The sequence below is a fragment of the Mixophyes fleayi genome, chromosome 12, assembly GCF_038048845.1.
Source record: "Mixophyes fleayi isolate aMixFle1 chromosome 12, aMixFle1.hap1, whole genome shotgun sequence".
In the NCBI taxonomy this organism is placed as follows: Eukaryota; Metazoa; Chordata; class Amphibia; order Anura; family Limnodynastidae; genus Mixophyes; species Mixophyes fleayi.
This window is the reverse complement of record NC_134413.1, coordinates 27,926,446-27,948,630: the sequence shown is the minus strand read 5'-3', so window position 1 is coordinate 27,948,630 and position 22,185 is coordinate 27,926,446. Positions and strand designations below refer to the sequence as shown.

The window sequence follows — 22,185 nt, the reverse complement described above, 5'->3', positions numbered from 1 at the left end:
GACTGACTGTCGGGTAGCCATGTTTTGCCAACCGGTGACAGCTAAGAAAAATGACTATTAAATGCTTGCTTAAAAGGCACTTGACTTCCTATTTAAAGAAATAAAAATCTGTGTGGATAACTGCTTTAAGTTTTGCCATTATATAACATCTCTTACTTTCCTTAAGGTTCCAGGCAATTTACAAATATCCACAATAAGAAAATTGTGTGTTTCAGATTATACTTGTCAACGTTATTGTTTTATGGGTGAGAACTCCAATTCTATGAAGTATGTGTTGGTGATCACCTCCCACCCAGTGTGAAGGGCATTGAGCTGAGTTCTGACGTCACCGCGCTGTAGAGAACTACATGTCCCGTGATGCTTTGCGCTGCCTCTTCCCCCACGTGGGGGCCGTCTGGCTGCTGAAACAGAAAGTACTCGGGTTGCGTTTCACCTTCAGCCCTTGGCTTAGACCTGCAGGGGGGGCGAGGAACCAAAAATGAGTGCAGGATCCCAGGCTGCAGTGGAGGAGATCCAGCTCACCAGAGGGCCTTCAGGTACCTAGACAGGGGGGCAGCACACCATTCCTTTATTCCCACTCGGGGCACCTACTCTGGAGTAGATCGGACTTTTCATGAACAGACGTGTCATGGGACTGTGCAGGCCTTGGGTTATATGGGATTTGCAGAGCTTCAGATGCAAAGGACAGGGCATCTATTAGTAGGCGTCTAGCAGACTTCACTTTTAAGCATGTGCTACGCAGAAAATCACAGTGACTCCTTTAATTAAAAAAAAAACAGGTTATCAAAATGTCCCCAGAGAGCTACATTTTAATTAGTATCATGTACAGAAAAGTTTAATTGTATTACAGTGTGCACAGTCTTTTAAAGGTCGCACAAACGTAAAATAGCATTGATTCAACATCAATTGCTTGTATATACTAACGTTTGTGAAATTAATTTGTATTCTGTAGTGTTTTTTATATCTGTCACACTATCTGTTTTGCTTTGCTACTGAATGTGTAAACAGTAAGTAAAGTATGCAATCCCAACATTATAGATGCTATTAATAACTTGCATTTATCATTCAAATATTTCAACTGGTGAGAATTGCAGATCTTTGGGGGAGGAGGGGGGGGGGGAGTTATGTTTTACACACACACACATCAAAAGGTGATGTTATATTTGTGTGCATGTTTATATCAATCAAAGGTAGAGGATCTATTATCCAGTTGCTATGGAAATTCCTGTAAAGGACATTTGCTCATAAATTGGTGCACCATGCATAAAATATATGCAAGATTACATCTCAAAATTACCTCTGTCTTTTTAGACCCTGCCTCTGATAGTCCACTGCACATTAAATGGTTTTGCAGTGCTCCTAAAAGTGTCTATAGGTGTAGCAACAAGGGGTTGACATAAACACAGAGGGTGTGGTTTTCAGAACAGGATAATTCTTTAGGATATATATATCATCATTTATTTATATAGCGCCACTAATTCTCTGTACAGAGAACTCATTCACATCAGTCCCTGCCCCATTGGAGCTTACAGTCTAAATTCCCTACTATATACACACACTCTCACACACACAGACAGACAGAGACTAGGGTCAATTTTTAATTGCAGCCAATTAATCTACCAGTATGTTTTTGGAGTGTGGGAGGAAACCGGAGCACCCGGAGGAAACCCACGCAAACACAGGGAGAACATACAAACTCCACACAGATAAGGCCATGGTCGGGAATCGAACTCATGACCCCAGTGCTGTGAGGCAGACATGCTAACCACTAGGCCACTGTGCTGCCCATATATACCGGTATATATATTCATCACAACAGTAGTTTAGCTTGAGGTTTTAAAGTTGCGCTTCCACCTAAACATTACATTTCAAAATTGGGCTTTGTGATGCTAGGGAGGACTAATCAAAAGCTGCAGTTAAACGTTTGTGGCTTCTGATTGGTCCCCGCACTCACATACACCCCCTCCCCTGTGCAGCCATTTTAAAGTGGGTGTGAAATAGATTTGGTGTTTCCGTAACTAATAAATGTCAGATCCCTGGGAGAAACAGATTGTTTATTGAGCAGTCTATGGGGCTGCAGTTGGTGAAAAGCGTAGGCTACCAATATGTATGTGCAACTTTAATTTCAAACCCTAACTCTTGCATCAAGTTAGTGTTAGTTTCAATTATTGATACGTAACACGATGGCGTTTAATTTAAGAAAAGTCCATACAGTTTTACAAAACTGTCAGTAAACATATTTTCAATATTTGTCACCCTGATTAAAACAGGCATTAGTATAACTTATACAATAAACATGTGATAAAGTGCACAAGAGAGTTGAGCTTTGTACACAAGTAGAGATTAAAGGAGCTCTACACCTAAAGCACATGTTCTCCTATATAACAGATATACATTCACAGATAGGTAAACGTCCCCATGACATGATACATACCCCTGCATCTACATGTTGTATACAACTAACCGCAAGCTATTCTATACCATTTAAAATTTAGGGCATGATTTACATAATATTCAAATCCAGTACCTGGTTGTCTATCACGCACCTGTTTGCACATAATGTATGTAGAGGTAGTTTACATGCATACAAACGTAATGTGCTTGAGGATTAATGAAAAGATCCAACCGGTTCTTAGGGTTTTAGATTGTTTTCTTTTGGATTACGTAAAAACTTACCATATCCTTTGAAATAAATACTGTTTAAGGTGGAACTCTGCAAAATATAGAGGTTTAAAGTGGATGTGTAAAATCAAGTAATCAATTGAAAGAAGCATATTAGGAAAGTATCTAAAATATATCTTGTTCCTATAAGAAAATAGATAGTTTGTAAGGAAAGTTAATGTACTCTGAAATTTTGCGTTTCATGTTCTTGGGGGGGGGGGGGGGGGGGTTATTGAAATTACTTTGATTTTAGGTTGGATGGCCCTTTAAGAGAGTCTGTATACAGGCTTGAAAGTGAGTGATTGCCTTCAATTGGTTGAAATCTGATTAACTGCATATTGTGGTTAATTAAATAACAGATTTATCATAGATGACATAGCTGGATTGTATGTTGAACGACACGGTGCCATCATTCCTTTTTAAGTTTGTTTTCTTGTTGAAGAGAGATTTGCTGCACAGTTGTGAATAAGGATGGTAAATTGACTATTATCTTTGCTTTACCATTTACTTTTCTTTAAGCAATGTGGCAGGTGCCATTTTTCTTTTTAGGACCTATGAATTCCTGCTGAGTCTTTCTTCCTTTCCTTTACATACTGGAGTCACTGACATTGGGCAGAAAATGCCAGTAGGAAATATTGCTTTTAAAAAGTAGCACATTTCTGGAACTTACATAAAGAACAATATACAGGTTGTCTTGTATAATAAATCATGAAATGTTAATTTATACTGACAAGTGCATTTTAAATGACATGGTGCCATTATAACATATCACTGTAAGGTTTGTTGTTTTCTGCCATGATTTTGGCAGTAACGCCCTTAGGCGTGTCTACATGACTGAGTATCCCATTCACCTTTGCATTTCTACAGAGGGCAACAATATGAATAGACCTAATGCTATAACAGGATATGGTGACCTTGCTTGACTTTGAAAATGTTTCTTTAAATTTGGATAAATGTTACTATAGGAATAATACAGGAATGAATGGAAACAAAAGGTCAATCGGTAATGATTCATATTGTAACTACCTGCTCGGTACAAGAAACTTGATCTTCAGGCTATAGGTGGAAACGCACTCAGTGAAAGATTTAATAAAACCACTCATCTCTGTTTCATTGATTCTGCAGAGAGATTATTCTGCTGACTACCATCTGTATAGAGCATCAGAGATCTAATGGTGTCTGTAGTGCTCCAGAAAACCACAACATTGACTCCACAGAAGCTAAGTGTACTTGATAATAGTTTACAGTAAATGTATTTAGGACATAGATAGTTAATGGATCCATTACAGGGTAAATGTTGATCTTGTGGGGTTCATAATAAAACAAAACGAAAAAGCTGACCTGTCGCCCACACCCAACAGTGGGAATGTGAGTGGTCCACTTTAAGACCTGCCAATGTGCATCATGGTTGGCATCTGACCTGGTGAAGTAACCCACAAATTTAATGTGGCAATTTGGTAAAAAATACCAAAATGCCCTGCCTGACATTACTGTGTAGCATTTTAGACCTGATTGGCTGCAAATTGCACCATGTATGGGCACATCAAAATCCTGATCAACATATAATCAGGATCTACCAGAAGTTAGTCGGGATGGACAGGAAAATGGGGTCGAATTTTAACCTATCTGCCAATGTATGTGGTTATCGTCTGTCCATGCTCAATGTGTGTCATTGGCACTTGTGTCATTTCCTAACGTCAGTGGGTAACCAGCCTAGTACTCACTCCTGCTTAAGATCTCTTGGTGTAAATGTAACCCAGCAATTATTTAACATTATAAACCCACACTCTGGAGATGGTGCATTCAAACTTTAAAAGTTCACTGAAGCTAAAACAATTATTGCCTTATACGATAAAGCTAATTATAACTGTCACACATATATTACATTTAAGTTATATATTAAGGGTAAGTTTCAGCGGCTTATCAGACCTGGACAACAACAGACTTCCTCTCAGCATTTCTATTAAAGGGACAGTGCAGTAAAGTGAAGTAAATTAGTGAGATCTATGTTAGATTCGGTCGTACACATTCATATATTAGTGTGTTGGCAGATCTGAAGGGTGCGATACGTTTGGTCAATGAGACAAATTTCGACACAGACTATACCTAAATAAAAAATACAGAACGCTATGAGAGCGACATAAAAGAAATTATACACTTGCCGACAAATAGAACATTTAACATAGCGACACTAACATTTTCTGTTTTAAAGTGGCAATGCCAGGATTCGCAAACTTATTGCTAATATTAACCCTATCCCTAACGCTAACCCTTTGTTTGGACTATTGAGTCCTGGCATTGCCGCTTTAAACAGAAAATGTTATTGTCGCTATGTTAAAAGACGTTAATTCAAAGTGCAGGTATCTTCTTTAGTTGCAATTCATAGGAGCCGAGTACAAGCTGGGTCGCAAATCTTTTCTGTCTATTTGTTGGCAAGTCTATAATTTATATATTTCTTTGTCGTTCCGCTCTCATAGCGGTATTTTTATGTAGTTATAGTGATTGTCAGTTTTATTACAATCAGAGTTTCGACTACCACTGGATCTGAAAGTCCTGGGGGTAAATTTAACAAGTTGCAGGTTTAAAAATGTGGAGATGTTGCCTATATATAATGAGTCTTTTAGCTTCAGTGAACTCTTAAAATTTGAATATGGCATCTCCATAGTGTGCGTTTATAATGTGAAATAAATGCTGCGTTACATTTATACCAAGAGATCATTAGCAAGAGTGAGTGCTAGGCTGGTTACCCACTGGCGTTGGGAAAATCACAGTGACACGGCATTTCAAAAGTGATTGTAACTAGCACTTGCAATGGAGAGGGGGGGAGAGATGGCACTACCTCTCCTGACCACATTAGGTCATGTAGTAGAAAAATAATTTATATTTTGAGCAAGACCTCACTTGGTGCACGTGTATAACTTTGTCCTCACAGTTTGGAACAGAGAGATCAAAAATCTGAATCAAGTTTATTCTACTATCAAGAAAAGCAAGATGAGATCTGAGGTGGTATTAAGAGGCAGCTACACTTACTGTAGGAAGATCATTTGTGGGTCACAATTGGTTTATTATTCTCTTGGACCCTTGGGCAGTATTAGCAGTGTTCTCCCCAGAAAATTTTGCCAGCCGGGTGACATTAAGGAGCAGCCGGGTGGGGGCAGTTGTAATACATTTTGCAATAATATTGAAAAATGTTGGAGGTTATTGCCCACACCTGTCGGGACTGGTCAGACTGGTGGTCAGTGGTCTAACACACACTGCTGGCTGTAGTGCTCACATTTTGCCTGTTATAATATACTAGGAGAAACAATGGTTTATTATAACAGGACTCTGATGGGCTCAAGAGGCGGGTGGCAAATAAAACCAGCCGGGTGGAGCACCCGATACATAGGTGCTGGGGAGAACACGGAGTAGCTTACATCACCCATCGGGGAAGTTCCAGGAGCCCAGCTATGATGAGAGCAGCCAGACCATTGTTCCATAAGAGGACAATTAGCCAGAGAAGACATGTCGGAGTGGATTTTCTCATTTGCCATATGCTGCACCCAGAATGGGATTTGGACAAAATTATTTTCATGAACATAATGAATAAATACTGGAATTCACAAATAAACCTTATTGCAACAGCCAAGAATTCCAAGGTCGGAATCTTTTACTCCTGGTTTGTGGACAGCAATGTTGGAAGCAGTAGATGCTCTCTCAGCAAGATGGAAGTTCTCATGTTTTCTCAAATCCCTGTGATTCCCAGAATCATATAAAAAAAAAAAAATACTGTCTAAAAATCAATGAAATAAGGGGGCGCTTCAATAGTGTAAAATCATTAAAATAAATGATTAATGATTTCACACTATTGAAGCGGCCCCTTATTTCAGTCATCAGCAGCTATTTCATTGCTTTTTAGATTGAATACCTATCCGTGGAGATTGGGTATTGGAAGGGAGGACACAGGGCTTAAGATCCAGAGATTGAAAGCCTGAATTTCATATTTAAGGAGAGACGTAGGGATGGAATGAACTCTGATATAATTACACGTATTCCAATTAATCAGTTCTTCAAAGAGAGACATTTCCTATAAGGATTTATTTGTGCAGCGTTATTTTGTGTAACAAAAAAAAACCAATACTGTGTGAAGGTAATTTTGAACCTACCTTTTTTGGCAACAAAGACCATGGTTTTTGTCCAGTGCAGTTATACTGCTATGGTATCTCCTTTATGTCCCAATCTTCTCCATCAGGGACAAGTATTACATCTGCATCCTGAATCCCTGAAACTGACAGTGTGGATACTGCTGGAGACCGCTAAATCAACAAGGTTTCTCATCCAAGGTGATATCCACTCTTAGAGGCTAGGCAACAGTCCACATCCAAAGTATACTACACAATCTGGAAGATTATCAGCAACTGTTGTACTTTGAGGAAGATAATTGCAAGTAAGAGCTACACCAGTCACATCCTGGAGTTTCTGCAAGAAGGATTAGATAAGAGCCTGGCAGTGAACACCCTGAAAGTACCGATTATTACACAAGATATTATCAGCAAATTATTTAGTTATAATATTCATGCAGGTGGGAAGGAAAATAAGTCAGTATATCAAAAGTATATTTGAACATGGTATTAGGCGTGCTTACAAAGGCTTGAATCTCCATAAAGTTCCTTACCTTGAAGGTGATCATATATACAGAGTTTTTTTTGCCCAAGGTGTTATCAGAATTTTGTGTGAGTCTCAGTAGGGAGAACAAATTCCTACGTCCGAAGACCAAGGGCTAGATTTACTAAGCTGCGGGTTTGGAAAAGAGATGTTGCCTATAGCAACCAATCAGATTCTAGCTGTCATTTTGTAGAATGTACTAAATAAATGATAACCAGAATCTGATTGGTTGCTATAGGCAACATCCCCACTTTTTCAAGCCCGCAGCTTAGTAAATATACCCCCAAGTGTTTGGAGGGAGGGAGGAATATAACCCGGCTCCTACCCTCATCTGTCTGTCTTGTCTCTCCAACTGAACAAGGCAGATGTGATTTCCATAGCGAGATTTGGTTATTTTATGCTAGGGGACTTGGCTTCTATTTCCTGCGATAGATCTCGCTGTTGCTGTGATTTTGGCATGCTAGCCAAGATGGGTGTGGCTTCTCGGGTTGCAGAACACTCGCATCAAATGTGGGGCATGATGAATATCTCTCTAAGCCGCGCACTCCCGGGTTATCTGGCGTATGAACAGTAGCATGAAGCTGCATAGCCGGCTTACAAGTATATGATCACTTTCTTACACATAATGGACTAGGAGCCTGCCCCAACAAAGCCAAAAACCAACTGACTCAAGGTAAGCCCTAGTAAGGGTATATTTATTCTATTAGAGTAGTTAGTTATTCTTTTCATCTTCACTACACTTACAGGACCATCAGGAGAGAAGAAAACTTGGAAACACCACAATAGTGTATGTGGTGTGTGTGATAAGGAGCCAGCAGTGGATTACGAAGCAGTGAAGATATAGACTAGTCTCCCGATGATGAAAGCCTTTGTGACTAAGGAAGACTTCTATGCTTGTCAAGGAATGAAAAAAGGCAGGTCTCAAATATATTTGGACCCAAGTGCCATGTCAGGACCCTCTAGTTGACATAGAGTAGTCATTACATAAATACAATGGATCATCTGAAAGTGATGAGGGGCAAATAATGAGTCAAGACCCTTTAACTTGGAAACTGTAAAAGTTCTACTTAAACATATATTTAAAACGGGTTGGGTACGGTTTTTCGGTTCTGAAAAACCCGACACCCATTTTCCTTACAAATAAAAACCGAAACCGTTAAAAAAGCAATGGCAATATTAATAGACTTAACTTCTAAAGTGACTCTGAAGATCACCGATGAGGGAAAATGCTGACCGCAAATGATTTTGACTGAAGAGCTGTCGGGCACTTCTGTTTCCTGTCATCGCGACTTCTATTCCTCTAAATTTAAAGCTGCAATGACGGGCCCCCCCGTAGGTTAAATGTTTGAACACTTTCTTTGAAGACTAAGTAAATGAAGGCGTTTCTCAGTGTGTAAAGTAATTAAGGTTCTCAACTGTAAAAAAAAAAATGGGAACAGGCAGCAGTCTAATCCTAAAAGATTATACCGTATGTATCCTTTTCAAGATGAGGAAGCCTCTAGGTGGGATGCAATTCCTAATGTGGCTGCCGCTTTGGTCATTTTTTTATGGCAAAAACTACAATACCTTTAGAGGATGGTGGACCTTTAAGGGATATTGTTTGGAGCAGAGAAGGGAACGGGGGGGACATGATAGAAACGTTCAAATATATGAAGGGTTTTAAAAAGGTACAGGAGGGAAACATTTCTCAAAGGAAGAGAAGAATTACAACATGAGGACATGCACTGACACTGGAGGGAGGTAGGTTCAGAGGAAGTTTGAGGAAAATCTACTTCACAGAAAGGGTAGTGGATAAGTGGAATAGCCTCCCGTCAGAGGTGGTAGAGGCTAATACAGTAAAGCAATTTAAACATGCTTGGGATAGACAACAATATCCTTACAAAGAATAAAGGACCAAATAGGGTTTGAGGTTACCATAGATTAATAAAAAAAATGGGCAGGCTAGATGGGCCAAGCGGTTCTTATCTGCCGTCAATTTCTATGGTTCTATGATCCTCTAGATGGGAAGATAGGAAATTACATTTTTTCTGCTGGAACAACAACTAAAGCAGGAGTATCAATGGCTTCAGTTTCCAGAGCATTAAGAATCTGGGTGGATACTTTATGCACAAATACTTAGGAGAAAATTAGCAGAGAGTATCTGCTCAAGCAGAAAGGAATTTCCAGTAAAGTGCTTGAAGTATTTTTACAAGCTAAAAAGAAGATTGCATCCATTATTTACTACCGAGTCTGGAAAAATTGTAATTTATGGAGCAAGAAGAATATATCATATCCAGGCAACACCGATCTGTCTCAGGTACTTCCTTCAGGACTGACTGGAGAAAGGTCTTGCGCTAAATGCTTTGAAGGTACAGACATCCGCTCTGAGTATTCTTTTGGACTTAATACTTGCTACAAATGATTTTATATTAAGAACTTTAAAGCAGTGAAGAGAATCTGACCTTGTATTAGGCCCTTGTTAGCTCCAAGCCTTGGTATCAAGTCCCTTTGACTCTTTGCAAGAAGTCCCACAAGTGGCTCACACTTAAGGTAATACAATTGCTATGGTGTAAACAACCTTTCTTGAATACTTGGGTACATCCTGTTCATATGGCTGTCGGAGTCCAAGGTGAAAAAAAGCAAATTGGTTTCCGTTAATTTCCTGTCCTTGAAGGACTCGGGAGCAGCTGAGAAAGTTGCTCAAAGACACACAAGGGTAGGAGGAGTTGGGTTATATACCTGGTGAGGTGTTTCCTGTTCCTGTCTGCCAGCTGAGCAAGAGTCAAGCAATTCATGTAGCTTCCGTGGATTCCTTCAAGGAAAGGAAATTAATCTTGGGTATTAGAATGTCACAAGTCTGTGGAGATAAACAAAACTTTCTGTTTTCAGTTTTTAAATTATTAGCATTTTTAGGTGTCTTAATCTGCTGACGTTTGAGGATTTTGGGTAGAATATCTGCACGTGCCCCTCTATCCTGTCTCTAATAGTGTAGCTCTGAATGTTATTCTATCTCTTGTCTTTTAGAGCACAATTCACAATGGGAGGGGAGGTGCAGGGCTACGGTGTCTCCTGCTTTGTACAGTATGAGTAATGTTAGGCAGACATTGGTGTCAGGAGGGATGCTGTACATGGTTAGAAACGCTCTGCGCCAGGCGATAATTGTGCATGGGAAACAAATTGTGATAAGTGATGGTAATAGGGCAATATATATCTTAGAAGATGTCAGAAGAGGATTTACAACTTATAGAAGATGGAAATATGCACTGGGCAGCACAGTGGTGTAGTGGTTAGCACTTCTGTCTCACAGCACTGGGGTCATGAGTTCAATTCCCGACCATGGCCTTATCTGTGTGGAGTTTGTATGTTCTCCTTGTGTTTGTGTGGGTTTTCTCCGGGTGCTCCGGTTTCCTCCCACACTCCAAAAACATACTAGTAGGTTAACTGCTAACAAATTGACCCTAGTCTGTGTTATGGAATTTAGACTGTAAGCCCCAATGGGCAGGGACTGATGTGAGTGAGTTCTCTGTACAGCGCTGCGGAATCAGTGGCGCTATATAAATAAATGGTGATGATGATGATACACTCTCTCCACTTGTGACTTTTTTGTATTGTTTGAAGACTTGACCTCATCATTGCTTTGTCAATACACATTAAGAGCATCACAGTGCTCAAACAACTACTGGCTTCTGTGAATTTATATATGTGAACACGGTTTATCATTAAATGGTGGGGTAAAAGTACCTTGGAGATACTAAAGCTGGGTACACACTACACTGTTTTCGTCCAATAATCGGCTCAAACAGCCGACATCCGACCGCTCGTTCAAAAGTTGGGTCAGTGTGTGTAGTGACACGATGGTCGAAAGTCTGCCCAAATGGACGATTGTCGCCTCATTTGGTTGGTCGTACCGTTTAATATTTTCGTTCCAATCTCGTTTCCGCTGTGTAGTGTGTATAAACTTCCGACCGATCCACAACAGTGAGTACGAAATTACAGTCATTGCTCACGACAACATGGCTGTAAAAAGTCGTTAAAGGGACGTCCGCTCTTCCCTTTATCGTCCTAAACAAGGCCAGTGTGTATGCAGTCCATGGACCGTCGCTTGTAAAGTCGCTCGTCATTAAAAGTTGGCCAAAATTTCTGTAGTGTGTACCCAGCTTTAATGAGGATTAATGGGTGAGAGTAAATTGCCGTTCGCTGAAAGTGTAGACAGCCTTCTAATCTCTTGTGTGTTCTTATTTATTTAGGCCTGGGGTTCAATATTGTTGGTGGCACAGACCAGCAATATATATCACGCGATAGCGGTATCTACGTCAGCAGCATTAAAGAGAACGGAGCGGCTGCAGAGGATGGTAGACTGCAGGAAGGAGACCGGATACTAGAGGTGAGGCACCAATGAAGAGTTACCGTTGTCTGGTTGCAAATGCTTTGAATATAAACTATAAATCTACTGCTACTAATTGATGATTATTTAAACTAACAACCTCTCATAAAAAAAAAACTTCACTAGGTTTGTCTCGGGCTCCCCATACTACAGTACATAGATGAATAGATTTGTGCTGTGCTAGACAAAGCTACTTCTAGGTGTGCATTGAAATCAAGCTTGTGTAATAAAATAAAATGGAGTGATGTTTTGTAAGAGAGATGGATACGGATTGCAGTCACTTTTTAAACCAGCATTTTACCTTCTATTAAAGCTGGAACAATCTTTATAATGTGTCCTCTGCACGCTGGATGCAGCAAAAATAGAACCACTGTGTTCCAGGTGTTCGTATGGAAGATGTGTTTTACCCTAGAGCTTAAGTATCCCTATGATAACAGGCGTTCCAGCTGTGAATGCAGCTTCAAGCCCTGGAGGTAAAAGGTTTTTGGTTTTTTTAACAAGTCTTCTCAACGATACCAGTGCCTGCGGTATTTTCAGCGGCTTTCTTTTGTTGTGTTCCGTTTGGAATGCAGTGTGAAAAATAATCTCCAAAGAGACGCATACAAATCTAAGGTGAAATGTCCTTGGACACTGCATCTTGTGTTTGAAAACTTTGTGTCCGTAAGATGCCTCACAAAAGATACTTGTTCTCTCTATAATTTATGATTCAAGCTAGGCTCACCAAACTGTGAGAGCGGCTTGATACCGTCGAGGACCGACAGAAGCTCTAGCCCTAAAACAGAGATTGTGAAACATTTCATCAGTCGTCGCCAAGAGCACTCCCCATAAATAATATGAATAATTAACTTTAAATGAAGGGGACCATGATGGAGGCCATGAATGGAGCTCAGCTGGCTGCAGATGGATCTAGTATTCCCCAAGGCATAGGAGAGTAGTTATATTGGCAGGATTGCAGGTACTTGAGGTAGGGTAGATATGGGATGGAAGGAGTGGTGGAAGCGGAACATGGGGATAAGGTGGGATCCAGATGTGGGGGAGATGTCCCAGGTGGCCAAGAGAAGGACAAGGTGAAGAGGATGTGGGGTGAATGTTTATAGGTGAGGTGTATATTGTGGCGAGGGATGTTGGGAAAGAATGTTGTGGGCTCTGGATAGGGAGGGCAGAGTATATGGTAATAAATGAGCAGGAAGATGTAGAGGCAGTAGGAAGGGGTGCAATGTCGGGAAGTACAGGGAGGTGGGGGGGGTAATAAATATAGAGGAGAAGATGGCTCAGGCAACATAACGGGAGATAAACATGGCACAGAAAGTCATGAGGCAGGTGGAAAAATGTGGTGCACCGGACAGTAATAAGGAAATGAAATACAAGGCAAGTTAAACAAATGAGATCTCCATATTTGTTATGTTCTCGCTTCAGGTGAATGGCATCCAGCTAGAAAATCTCTTGCACAATAACGCTGTGGAACTATTCAGGAGCGCTGGTGAACATGTGGTGCTAAAAGTGCATCACCAGGTCAGTGACGTTTCCTGGCCAAGTCTATGTAATACCTATTTCATTACTTGTGTATCCCACAGCTGGTAAACAGTGCTCAGTGATGTCATCAATCCAGTATTCATTACAAACGTACATCTTAGTAGTAATATCCCTACCATATTTCTGTAGATTATAACATGTAGAAGTTTATTATTATTATTATTATTTTATTTATATAGTGTATAAACTTTCTCTGCCCAATTGAGTTTACAATATGTCCTGTGTCTGAGACTCAGGGAGACCAAATGACTCGCCAGAAGCTGAACCTAGAATTCAAAGCAGTGTCTCCAGCAAGTTTATCATCCGTGCTCTTAACCACTGAGCTCCTGAATTCCTACACCCTGTTTACTATTATTTGATACACAACTTTTCTGTGATTTCCTAGATAATGACATAAGGAACTATCACCAGGGTGTCACATTTATGGTACTATAATGCCCATTTAAGAGTCTACCTTTTTAAAGAGAAAACAAATACATTTAGCAGGAAGTCTAGTCAATTAAATGCTAAAAAAAATAAAATAAAAATAATAGGACTGCTACAGTGCAATATAATATATGTTGAGATATATTTACCCTTTTGGAGTGTACTCACCACTGTGCTTCTAGTGAATTGAACATTTACTTTTGAATCCAAAATGAACGTATGTGTCTTCCACCACTGACAAAATAACTGTTAAGCTCTGTAGTCATAGAAACCGTTTCTATCTGGGTTTAACTAACATAACATAGATCACAGCAGATGTGTGCTACCTAGCCCTGTCAGCCACTGTTTTAATATGTCCTGCAAGGCTAATGCAAGCTGTCAGGATTGATTCCTTACTGTCCCGCTTATTCCTCCCTATGCTTTCCCCGTCCTATATAAATTACCCTGAGCAACAGAGCAGGAAGTCTGTTCTAGTCTAGGGCCTCTGTATTCCTGCTCTAGCTCCAGGGAACAGATGTATCCGCAGCTAGTTCTATTGCATCAGAGTTATTATACAAATGGGAATGCAAAGTACAGTCATTACCACATGCAGCAGATATAAAACTCATTTTGGAGAAGCGCTGCTATGTGAAACTGTTTTGAAGAGGCAGTTAAGATCTTCCACCTTCATTTGTCCTATCCCCTCCATCATCTGGTCCTATAATTACCTCTTCTGCATCAGTGACTGCGTTTGATGTTTCTTTAACCCCTGCTGTACTAAGGTTAGATAACTCCTGGCAAACTCAAGAAAGTCCCATCACAGCTCATAAAATCTCTTAAGGAATATGTAACAGTGTAACTCGGCTCTGGGTATTTTGTGACTCTCCAGTTGGTGTAGGACTAAAACTACCAGCATGTCAGCATGTGTTGAAAGGCAACATTTCCACAACAACCAGAGAGCCATTGGCTTCTTACCTCATCATCATCAGCTATTTATATAGCGCCACTAATTCCGCAGCGCTGTACAGAGAACTCACTCACATCAGTCCCTGCCCCATTGGAGCTTACAGTCTAAATTCCCTAACAGACACACAGACAGGGCCTGATTCATTAAGGATCTTATATTAAGAAGTCTCTTATTTAAGTCTCCTGGACAAAACCATGTTACAATGCAAGGGGTGCAAATAAGTTAAATACTGACTGTTTTTTCATGCAGCACACAAATACTTGATAGCTTATTTGTACACTGAAATTTAAAGTTGACATTTGTGTGCTACATAAAAAAAAAAGTCAGTATTTAACTTATGTCCAAAAGAGAAAACTAATTTGCACCCCTTGCATTGTAACATGGTTTTGTCCAGGAGACTTACATAAGAGACTTCTTTAATATAAGATCCTTAATGAATCAGGCCCACAGAGAGAGAGCGAGAGAGAGCCTAGGTTCAATTAAGCCAATTAACCTACCAGTATGTTTTTGGAGTGTGGGAGGAAACCAGTGGAAACCCACTCAAACACGGGGAGAACATACAAACTCCACACAGATAAGGCCACGGATGGGAATCAAACTCATGACCCTAGTGCTGTGAGGCAGAAGTGCTAACCACTAAGCCACCTTGCTGCCCCTGGTGTAACTAGCTAGTCTTGAACGATAAAGCCTCTTATTTGTTGTGGATGGTGAAAAACAATCGGTCTTGTGTATAAAGGAAAGGATATTTGAAATGCCAGTCAATCTATTTTTCTAAGGATAGTAGTTCGGCAAAGTCATATTAAAGCACTTAGAACGTGTATACCTATAATCGCTTCCACCTTCCAATTTTCTCTTGGCAAAAAAAACGCTGCTTGCAGAACATATACTTGTACTGAGGCTTAAGAATAGTAATGAGAGCCAGTCAAGAGATTGCATTGGGACAGTGTCTAGACTGCTTGCAGGCTTCTACAAATGTTCTGTACATACGGGTGTATTCACACAGGGGCATGACCAGCAATGTCACTTCTTAGTGCTGCATATTTAATTCCTAATTATCAGATGTTTCTGAAGACTGGTGTGATGTCATAACTGTTTTATTATAACTAAGCATGAAACAACTGGCTGAAGATATTAATGTCAATGTTACTCATCTTGTTAGATTAATATTTTAGCTTTGGAGTAAATTCATGATAATTGTTTGATTAATTCTTGGACTCTTGTCCTATAACGCTGTGGGTATTATATATTCATGTCCCCTCTCCACTTTTGCCCCCTCCCTATTTTTCTCCCTTACAGACTCATCTAAATGGTCCTCTGGGGAGCAGAAGCGATAGAGACTCCGAAGGGACGTCGCTAGCCCTGATAGTGGTGCCCATAGTACTAGCCGCTGTGGCCATCTTTGCATTTATAAGATACCGTCGCGTCGCAAAATTCTGAAAAGGCCCAAATGTGCAAACCTAAATAAGAGAAGACACAGCTTTATATACATATGTCCATATATGCTATCACCCGAGGTACCTCTGTCGTACCCGCTGCCTGGATGTAGATTTAATAGCTTGGAGTGGTACAAGCCACAGGAATGTAACGAGTACAATCATTTTAAGAGTATATGGTATCTTGCGTTAGATGTGACGTCACACCTATACCTTTACTACGCAATTGTTCTGCGCCTGTCTTCTTAATTCTGTTGAAACAAGTTATGATTGTGAATGTTGGCTGCATCATGTTCTTGAATAATTATTTAAAATAATTTAACGTTTTCCAAAGTAACCAAGAGCAGCCTTTATGTCATGGGGTGCTGTGTGCGCACGCTTGTGTATTATGGACGTTGAGGTTGTAAGACATTTTATTCATGTTAAACCCATTAATTTTTTTACTAAAATATTATTTTTTAAATCTATTTTTTGGGGGGTTGTGGAGACAGATTTTTATAAAACGAATAGGGAATGTGCTGGTGTATAAACTCCCGGTCTGCCTGCACCCAACACGCAGTGTGAATGCAGAGTTGCTCGCACACCGTATGCTCTGTATATAGACTGCGTGTTTGTGATTGTGGGACAGGGAACTGCAGCGTGATAAGTACTCACAAAGTGCCCATGTGTCACTAGCTCTAACAGGGGAGATAAGGGAAGACGGTGAAAGGATGGAAAAGGAAATCATTCGGCTGCTCTCATAGCAAACCTATTGTACAATCCATGTTTGTTTAGGTCAATAGGAATACATTATGAATAGACAAAAAAATAAAATAAATCAATGATGGTTGTCTTATATTTACATAATGAATTTGGGACCCTTTGTAGGACTCATTTATACGCTGTAAATACGGTATATGTCTTCTGGCTAATACAAAGAATCTGGGTATTGACATTAACTGGATAATGTTGACATTAGTTATAGGTGGTGTATTCCAGGAACTTTTGATACTTTGCTGTATAAATGATTGGGAAAATCCAGGCAGGGCAGCGGGATGTTATATTATGAGCATTTTGTATGTCTAGGGTTTTTTTTTTCCATTTTTATTTGTTTTTTCACTCTATGAAATTTCAGAACATTTAGACCCGTTTATCCACATTAACTAATATACTAAACCCTGTAGAAGGGGCCTTGCTTACTTTATAACATTATATTAATGGGATCTAGGGGGAGGGGTATCATGAGGATGCTAACATTTCCCATGTCCGTGTATCAGGTAGTTTATGATGGTTCAGTTTGACTGTGGCCCTAGTCTGCCTGATCTCCAGCATCCTAAGTGCTTGTGGAAGGCTGGAGAAGTATAGACACAACCTTGCACTTTGTCCTCCGCTTTATCTGTTTTAGAAGCATGTTCCAAAGTCTCCTTGCAGCATGCTATGTATTTAATGAATGTTCTCATAGGATTCCACTATATTTTGCTGAGTTGTATGATGCAGGCAATGTCAAAAATGAAGGGAATAAATGTTTGTCAGAAAGTGTGACTGTAAGACTGTGTGATATGACCAAACGTGTGCTCAAGGCATAACCGAAACGACCATTCTACCTGACAGGTTTGGGATGTTAAACAGGTGTCCCAATGACCATTACGTTATTAGTATTCTGACTGTCCCATAAAGGCTCTTCTGATGCTTGGTGAGAGTTGAAGAAATAGTTTGTACACTGTAATGTCTTGGTTTCCAGGAGAATTGTGGGTGATGAAAAGATTAGTATTTACAAATATAGCAGAACCTTTTTCCCCCCCATCAAGGCAACTTTTGACTTTTTTATAAAGGAGTATTGACGTTTACAGGCATGACTTCACAGTTGTGTTTGTGAAAGACCCACTAATAATGGATGTTTAAACTGGGTTCTGATTAGTGTTTGGGCCTTTTCACATGGTTCTACTGAACATGAGTCCATCGGGCTGTTATATTGTGATGCTGTGCCATGTCTGGATGTGGATAAGAGTATCCGCTTGGATAAGTTTATATAAGAGGAAATGATGGAAGAATACATGAAGAGCTCTGTAGGTCTCTATAGGGATGCGCTGACTGCACACACAGGAGACTTGACAAGGTTATACATTGTGCGGGGACAACACTATTTAGTTGTGCCCCCTTTCAGACAAGTCAGGGCCAAATTATTGTTAGGTGGGGGCAAATTGGCGTGTGCTCAGGATGAAAGGATGGGGCCATTTCTGTACTAGGCCAACCCCTCCCTTTCAGATACAGAACAAATAGTGTGCGCACTACTGTCAGGTGGTGCATGGAATTCCCACTTCATGAACGGCGCAGCATGTAGCAGGATAGCCTAGACAAAAAATTGGCGGTACAGGACTGTCCCAACACGATCGAGACAGTTGGCAGACAGTGTGCTGCGCTCTACTACCTATTTTTTGCAGCTTTCACTAACTAATTGAATTCATATTTAATAAAAGGACCTATATCGCCCAACCAATCCAGACATTAAACTAACGACATTCACATTTAATAGATATGTCCATTTACCACCAACTGATCCCGATATCAAGCTAATAGTATGCAAATGTCCCTAACTGAGTCCTACAATGTATTAATAGGCCAGATTTATTAAAGAGCCCCACACAATGTTAATTCCCCCACGATACATTAATCCTTCTCATGATATCTGGCACTTGGGGGGGAAATGCCCCTATTCAACCCCTGGCCAACCCTACACCTCTAATCAGGCATTTGGGATAATATACTGCATGCATAGTTAATATGCTCCCTGTGGAATGACCGCAACATATTGGGAACAAGCCTTTAGAAGGAATTTGGATGTATTATCAAGCAGGCATATGAGGAGTCTGACTGCCTTTAAATGGGGAAAAACACAAGCTCTGTTTTAACACATCTCTCAACTCTACACTTTATTTGGGAGAATACTACAATTGTTGAATTAGAAGGCAATATGTCAGACAGTGCACTACTTTGTGGGAGAGGTAAAATTGTGCAAATTCTCTTACGTATGCTCAACGGATTGTGTTCTGAGGATTTCCCTGTGAGAACAAGTGAAATAATTAAAGACTGAGTCAAGTTGGTAAATCCCCCCCCGAAACAAACAATGGGAACTACTTGTGAAGAGGGTTTGCTGTTTTTAATTATGTAGAACATGATTTCAAACGTTTTTTTATTGACACACATTTTGAATATTCTGTAACCATGTGATTGTTGAAAGGTGAATGTTCCCTACGCTTGAAATCTCTGAAATGCATGTAAATCTCCATCTATTACCTTTCGGTGGTGAAGTATGTGCTAGTATCTAGGTGCTCTGTTATTGAAGACAGGTAAAGTGATTATACTGTATAAGCTATGCACGTGTTAAAAATGGCACTACCTTTACCATTAAGCTATCTTTAATTTATGACTGATCCCAGGCACTCTACTATGTCTTATGTCAAGACTGTGTTTGTATGGAAAAAAAATAAAATTTTACAAACTGTAGCCAAATATGTTCTGAAATTGCAATTTATTTTATTTGTTTTTTGAAAGATTGCATCTTGTGTATATGGTAGGAATTTCTTCAAACAGAACTAGAAACCAATATGTCCTATTGGATCATAAATTGTCCACACAGTTTTCAGTAATCTAACCTTAAAAGTACAGCCTGACAAATAGCTAGGGCAAGTTATGAAGATGCACTAAATTCTTGTGAAAATCAGTTTAACTTTCTCTTTCATCCATCTGGGGGACACTCCTTAACCATGGGGTTGAGTCGGGGGGAGGAGTCTGGCACCCAAAGAGTTAACTTTTTTCAGCTGACAGCATATCACCCCCGCCAATTCCCACATACCTCAGTTTGAATTGGGTGCCCTTGGAAGAAGGTTGCACCTGAAGAGCTCCAAGAGAGACCGTGAACAGGGTTCACTGGTTATAGGTTTTTTCCTTTTCTTATGCAGTTTTTTTCTTTTGACAGTGGCGAGAGGCGCTCACTCGTGGGAGAAGCGCCTGTCGGGGGGGGGCGGCCCGCCCCGCTGACAGAGAGGTAAGAAGCGCTTCTCACAGCGGGAAGCAGTCGGCAAGAGACTCTCCCCGCTGATGCAGGACGGGCGCTGCCATTAGGCAGAGAGCGCTTTTACTGCTGAGGTTCCCCGGAAGCCAGCTGGAGTATACCAAGTTCCTCCTTCCATAGGGATGGCAGTGAATTCTTGAGGATGGCGTGCTTTGAATAGCGCTAGCGGGGAACACATTCTAACAGGTTTTCCCCTAATATAAGAGAAAGGGCAAAACACTGTTAAAGTAAACAACACAGAAGAAGAGCCAGTGGAAGGGGAATGTGTTTGAGGAACACCGCTTCCCCCCCCCCCCACCCTGCTGAGTGAGCACGTGGAAGATCCCTTTTGGCGCCAAAGTTTAAAAGGAGGACAGATGCAACAGTCATTTGGAGAGAAGTGCACTGTTGACACATATCTTCCACGCTAAGTATCACTTTGTTTCTTCTGTGTATGCATGTGTATTATAAGAGTATGAGGTGTTGAGAGAACTGTGTTTAAGGAAAACTATAAAGTTCTCCAAACCTGTCTTATTTAATCAGAAATACTATGCTATGTTAAATAACCTAGTCTGTATTTTCTGATAAAGGTTGTGGAAGTGTTTGGGCGTGCCAAACATATTGTCTGTTCCAAATGTAATGCTAAATGGGCCCAGGTGTTCTGTGCTAATTGCAGTCATTACTGAAAAACCTGCTGCAGCCTTTCAGCTTGACTAATTATACCTTATACTCTATATAGAGGAAAAGGAACAGAAATACTATCTTTTGACTGGTTCATAGATAAATATGTACCTGTATTTTGCGGTGTGGTAGCAAAATGTGAGAAAGTTAAAGCAACAGTATTTCACCTAAGTAGAATGGGGAAATCGCTGTTAGCAGAGACACAGAAGGAGATTCCAGTGGTAGGGGAATGTGTTGAGAAGCACCTCTTCCCCTCCCCCGCTGAGAGAGCACGTGGAAGATCCCTTTTTGGCACCAAGCTTTAAAAGGAGGACAGTTGCAGCAGTCATTTGAAGAGAAGTGCACTGTTGACACATATCTTCCCCGCTGAGTATCACTTTTATTTCTTCTGTGTGTGCATGTGTAGACATGTATATTATAAGACAATGATGTGTTGAAAGAACTGTTGTTTATGAGAAAACTATAAAGTTCTCCAAGCCTGTCTTATTTAAATCAGAAATACTATATGTTAATATAACCTAATCTGTATTTTCTGATAAATTGGAGAAGTGTTTATGAATTTTGAAACGTGATTTTGTTTTTCTTATCTTGTGATGGCAGATAAAAGCAAAACACGTACCAAACATAATGTCTGTTCAAAATGTAATGTTAAACTAACAAGTGAACGGCTGGATCAGGGGGGGCTCTGTGCAGCCTGCACTGTGGCTCCTGTGAAACAGCCTATAGACACCTCCACCATAACGGTAGATCCTCCTGAGTGGGCGGCTGCCTTAACATAGGGAGTTAATACCCTTGTAAATCTGTTATCTAAACCAGTTGAGATCCCAGCTACATCTGTGGTTTCTCAGGTTATAACCGTAGGAATGACAGATGAGTAATTTTCCCCAGGGGTCTGTGTATTTCCCCCCCCCCCCCCAGCCCTCCCGGGGGTTTCCCAGATGGGAGAGGTGGGTTGGTCAGCGGTGGCTAAAAGCCTGGACCGGCTTACCCATCTACTGGAGAACCCCAGACACAAGCGTAGTGTTAAAAGACGTAGACAAACGGCTAAAGCGCTGTGGTCAGTGTCAGACTCTGAGAGTTCCTCAGAGGAGGAGGGGGAATTGTTGGACAATTCAGATGTGTCCATTATAGAGTCAGAAGGAATCTCTAGGCACCAGGGTATGGACGACCTGGTAAGAGCAGTTCGTCAGACCCTGGGGTTTGCTGAAGTAAAGGGGACGAAGTCCTTGGACCGCTCCCTCTTTAAGAAGGCTTCTAAGCAGGTGGTCAGGTTCCCTCCCTCAGTTGAGTTGAGGGATATTGTAGAGGCCTCTTGGAAATATCCAGATAAAAGGTTGTCTATGCCAAGGAAGTTTGGCGTATTGTATCCCCTTCAGGAGGAGGATATGACCCGTTGGGAACAGGTGGCAAAGGTAGATACACCTGTGGCGAGATTGGTTCGTCAGACTACACTACCTGTACCCGGGTC

General features: G+C 40.7%; 1 protein-coding gene across 1 annotated transcript; it reads left to right on the top strand.

The window, feature by feature from the left end:
* The first annotated feature begins 366 nt into the window (after positions 1–366).
* SYNJ2BP (synaptojanin 2 binding protein) lies at positions 367–19,495 on the top strand. Its single transcript, XM_075192945.1, has 4 exons — positions 367–536; positions 11,532–11,668; positions 13,085–13,180; positions 15,870–19,495. Exons 1-4 carry the CDS (start codon positions 479–481, stop codon positions 16,008–16,010), a joined length of 432 nt encoding a protein of 143 aa, XP_075049046.1. The 5' UTR covers positions 367–478; the 3' UTR covers positions 16,011–19,495.
* Positions 19,496–22,185: the final 2,690 nt, after the last annotated feature.

Excerpts from the sequence above, each read along its gene's own strand:
- SYNJ2BP (XM_075192945.1), top strand. The coding sequence starts at position 479 with ATGAGTGCAGGATCCCAGGCTGCAGTGGAGGAGATCCAGCTCACCAGA. Across the intron at positions 537-11,531 it reads GCTCACCAGAGGGCCTTCAG|GCCTGGGGTTCAATATTGTT; the intron begins GTACCTAGACAG and ends TTATTTATTTAG. Across the intron at positions 11,669-13,084 it reads AAGGAGACCGGATACTAGAG|GTGAATGGCATCCAGCTAGA; the intron begins GTGAGGCACCAA and ends TTCTCGCTTCAG.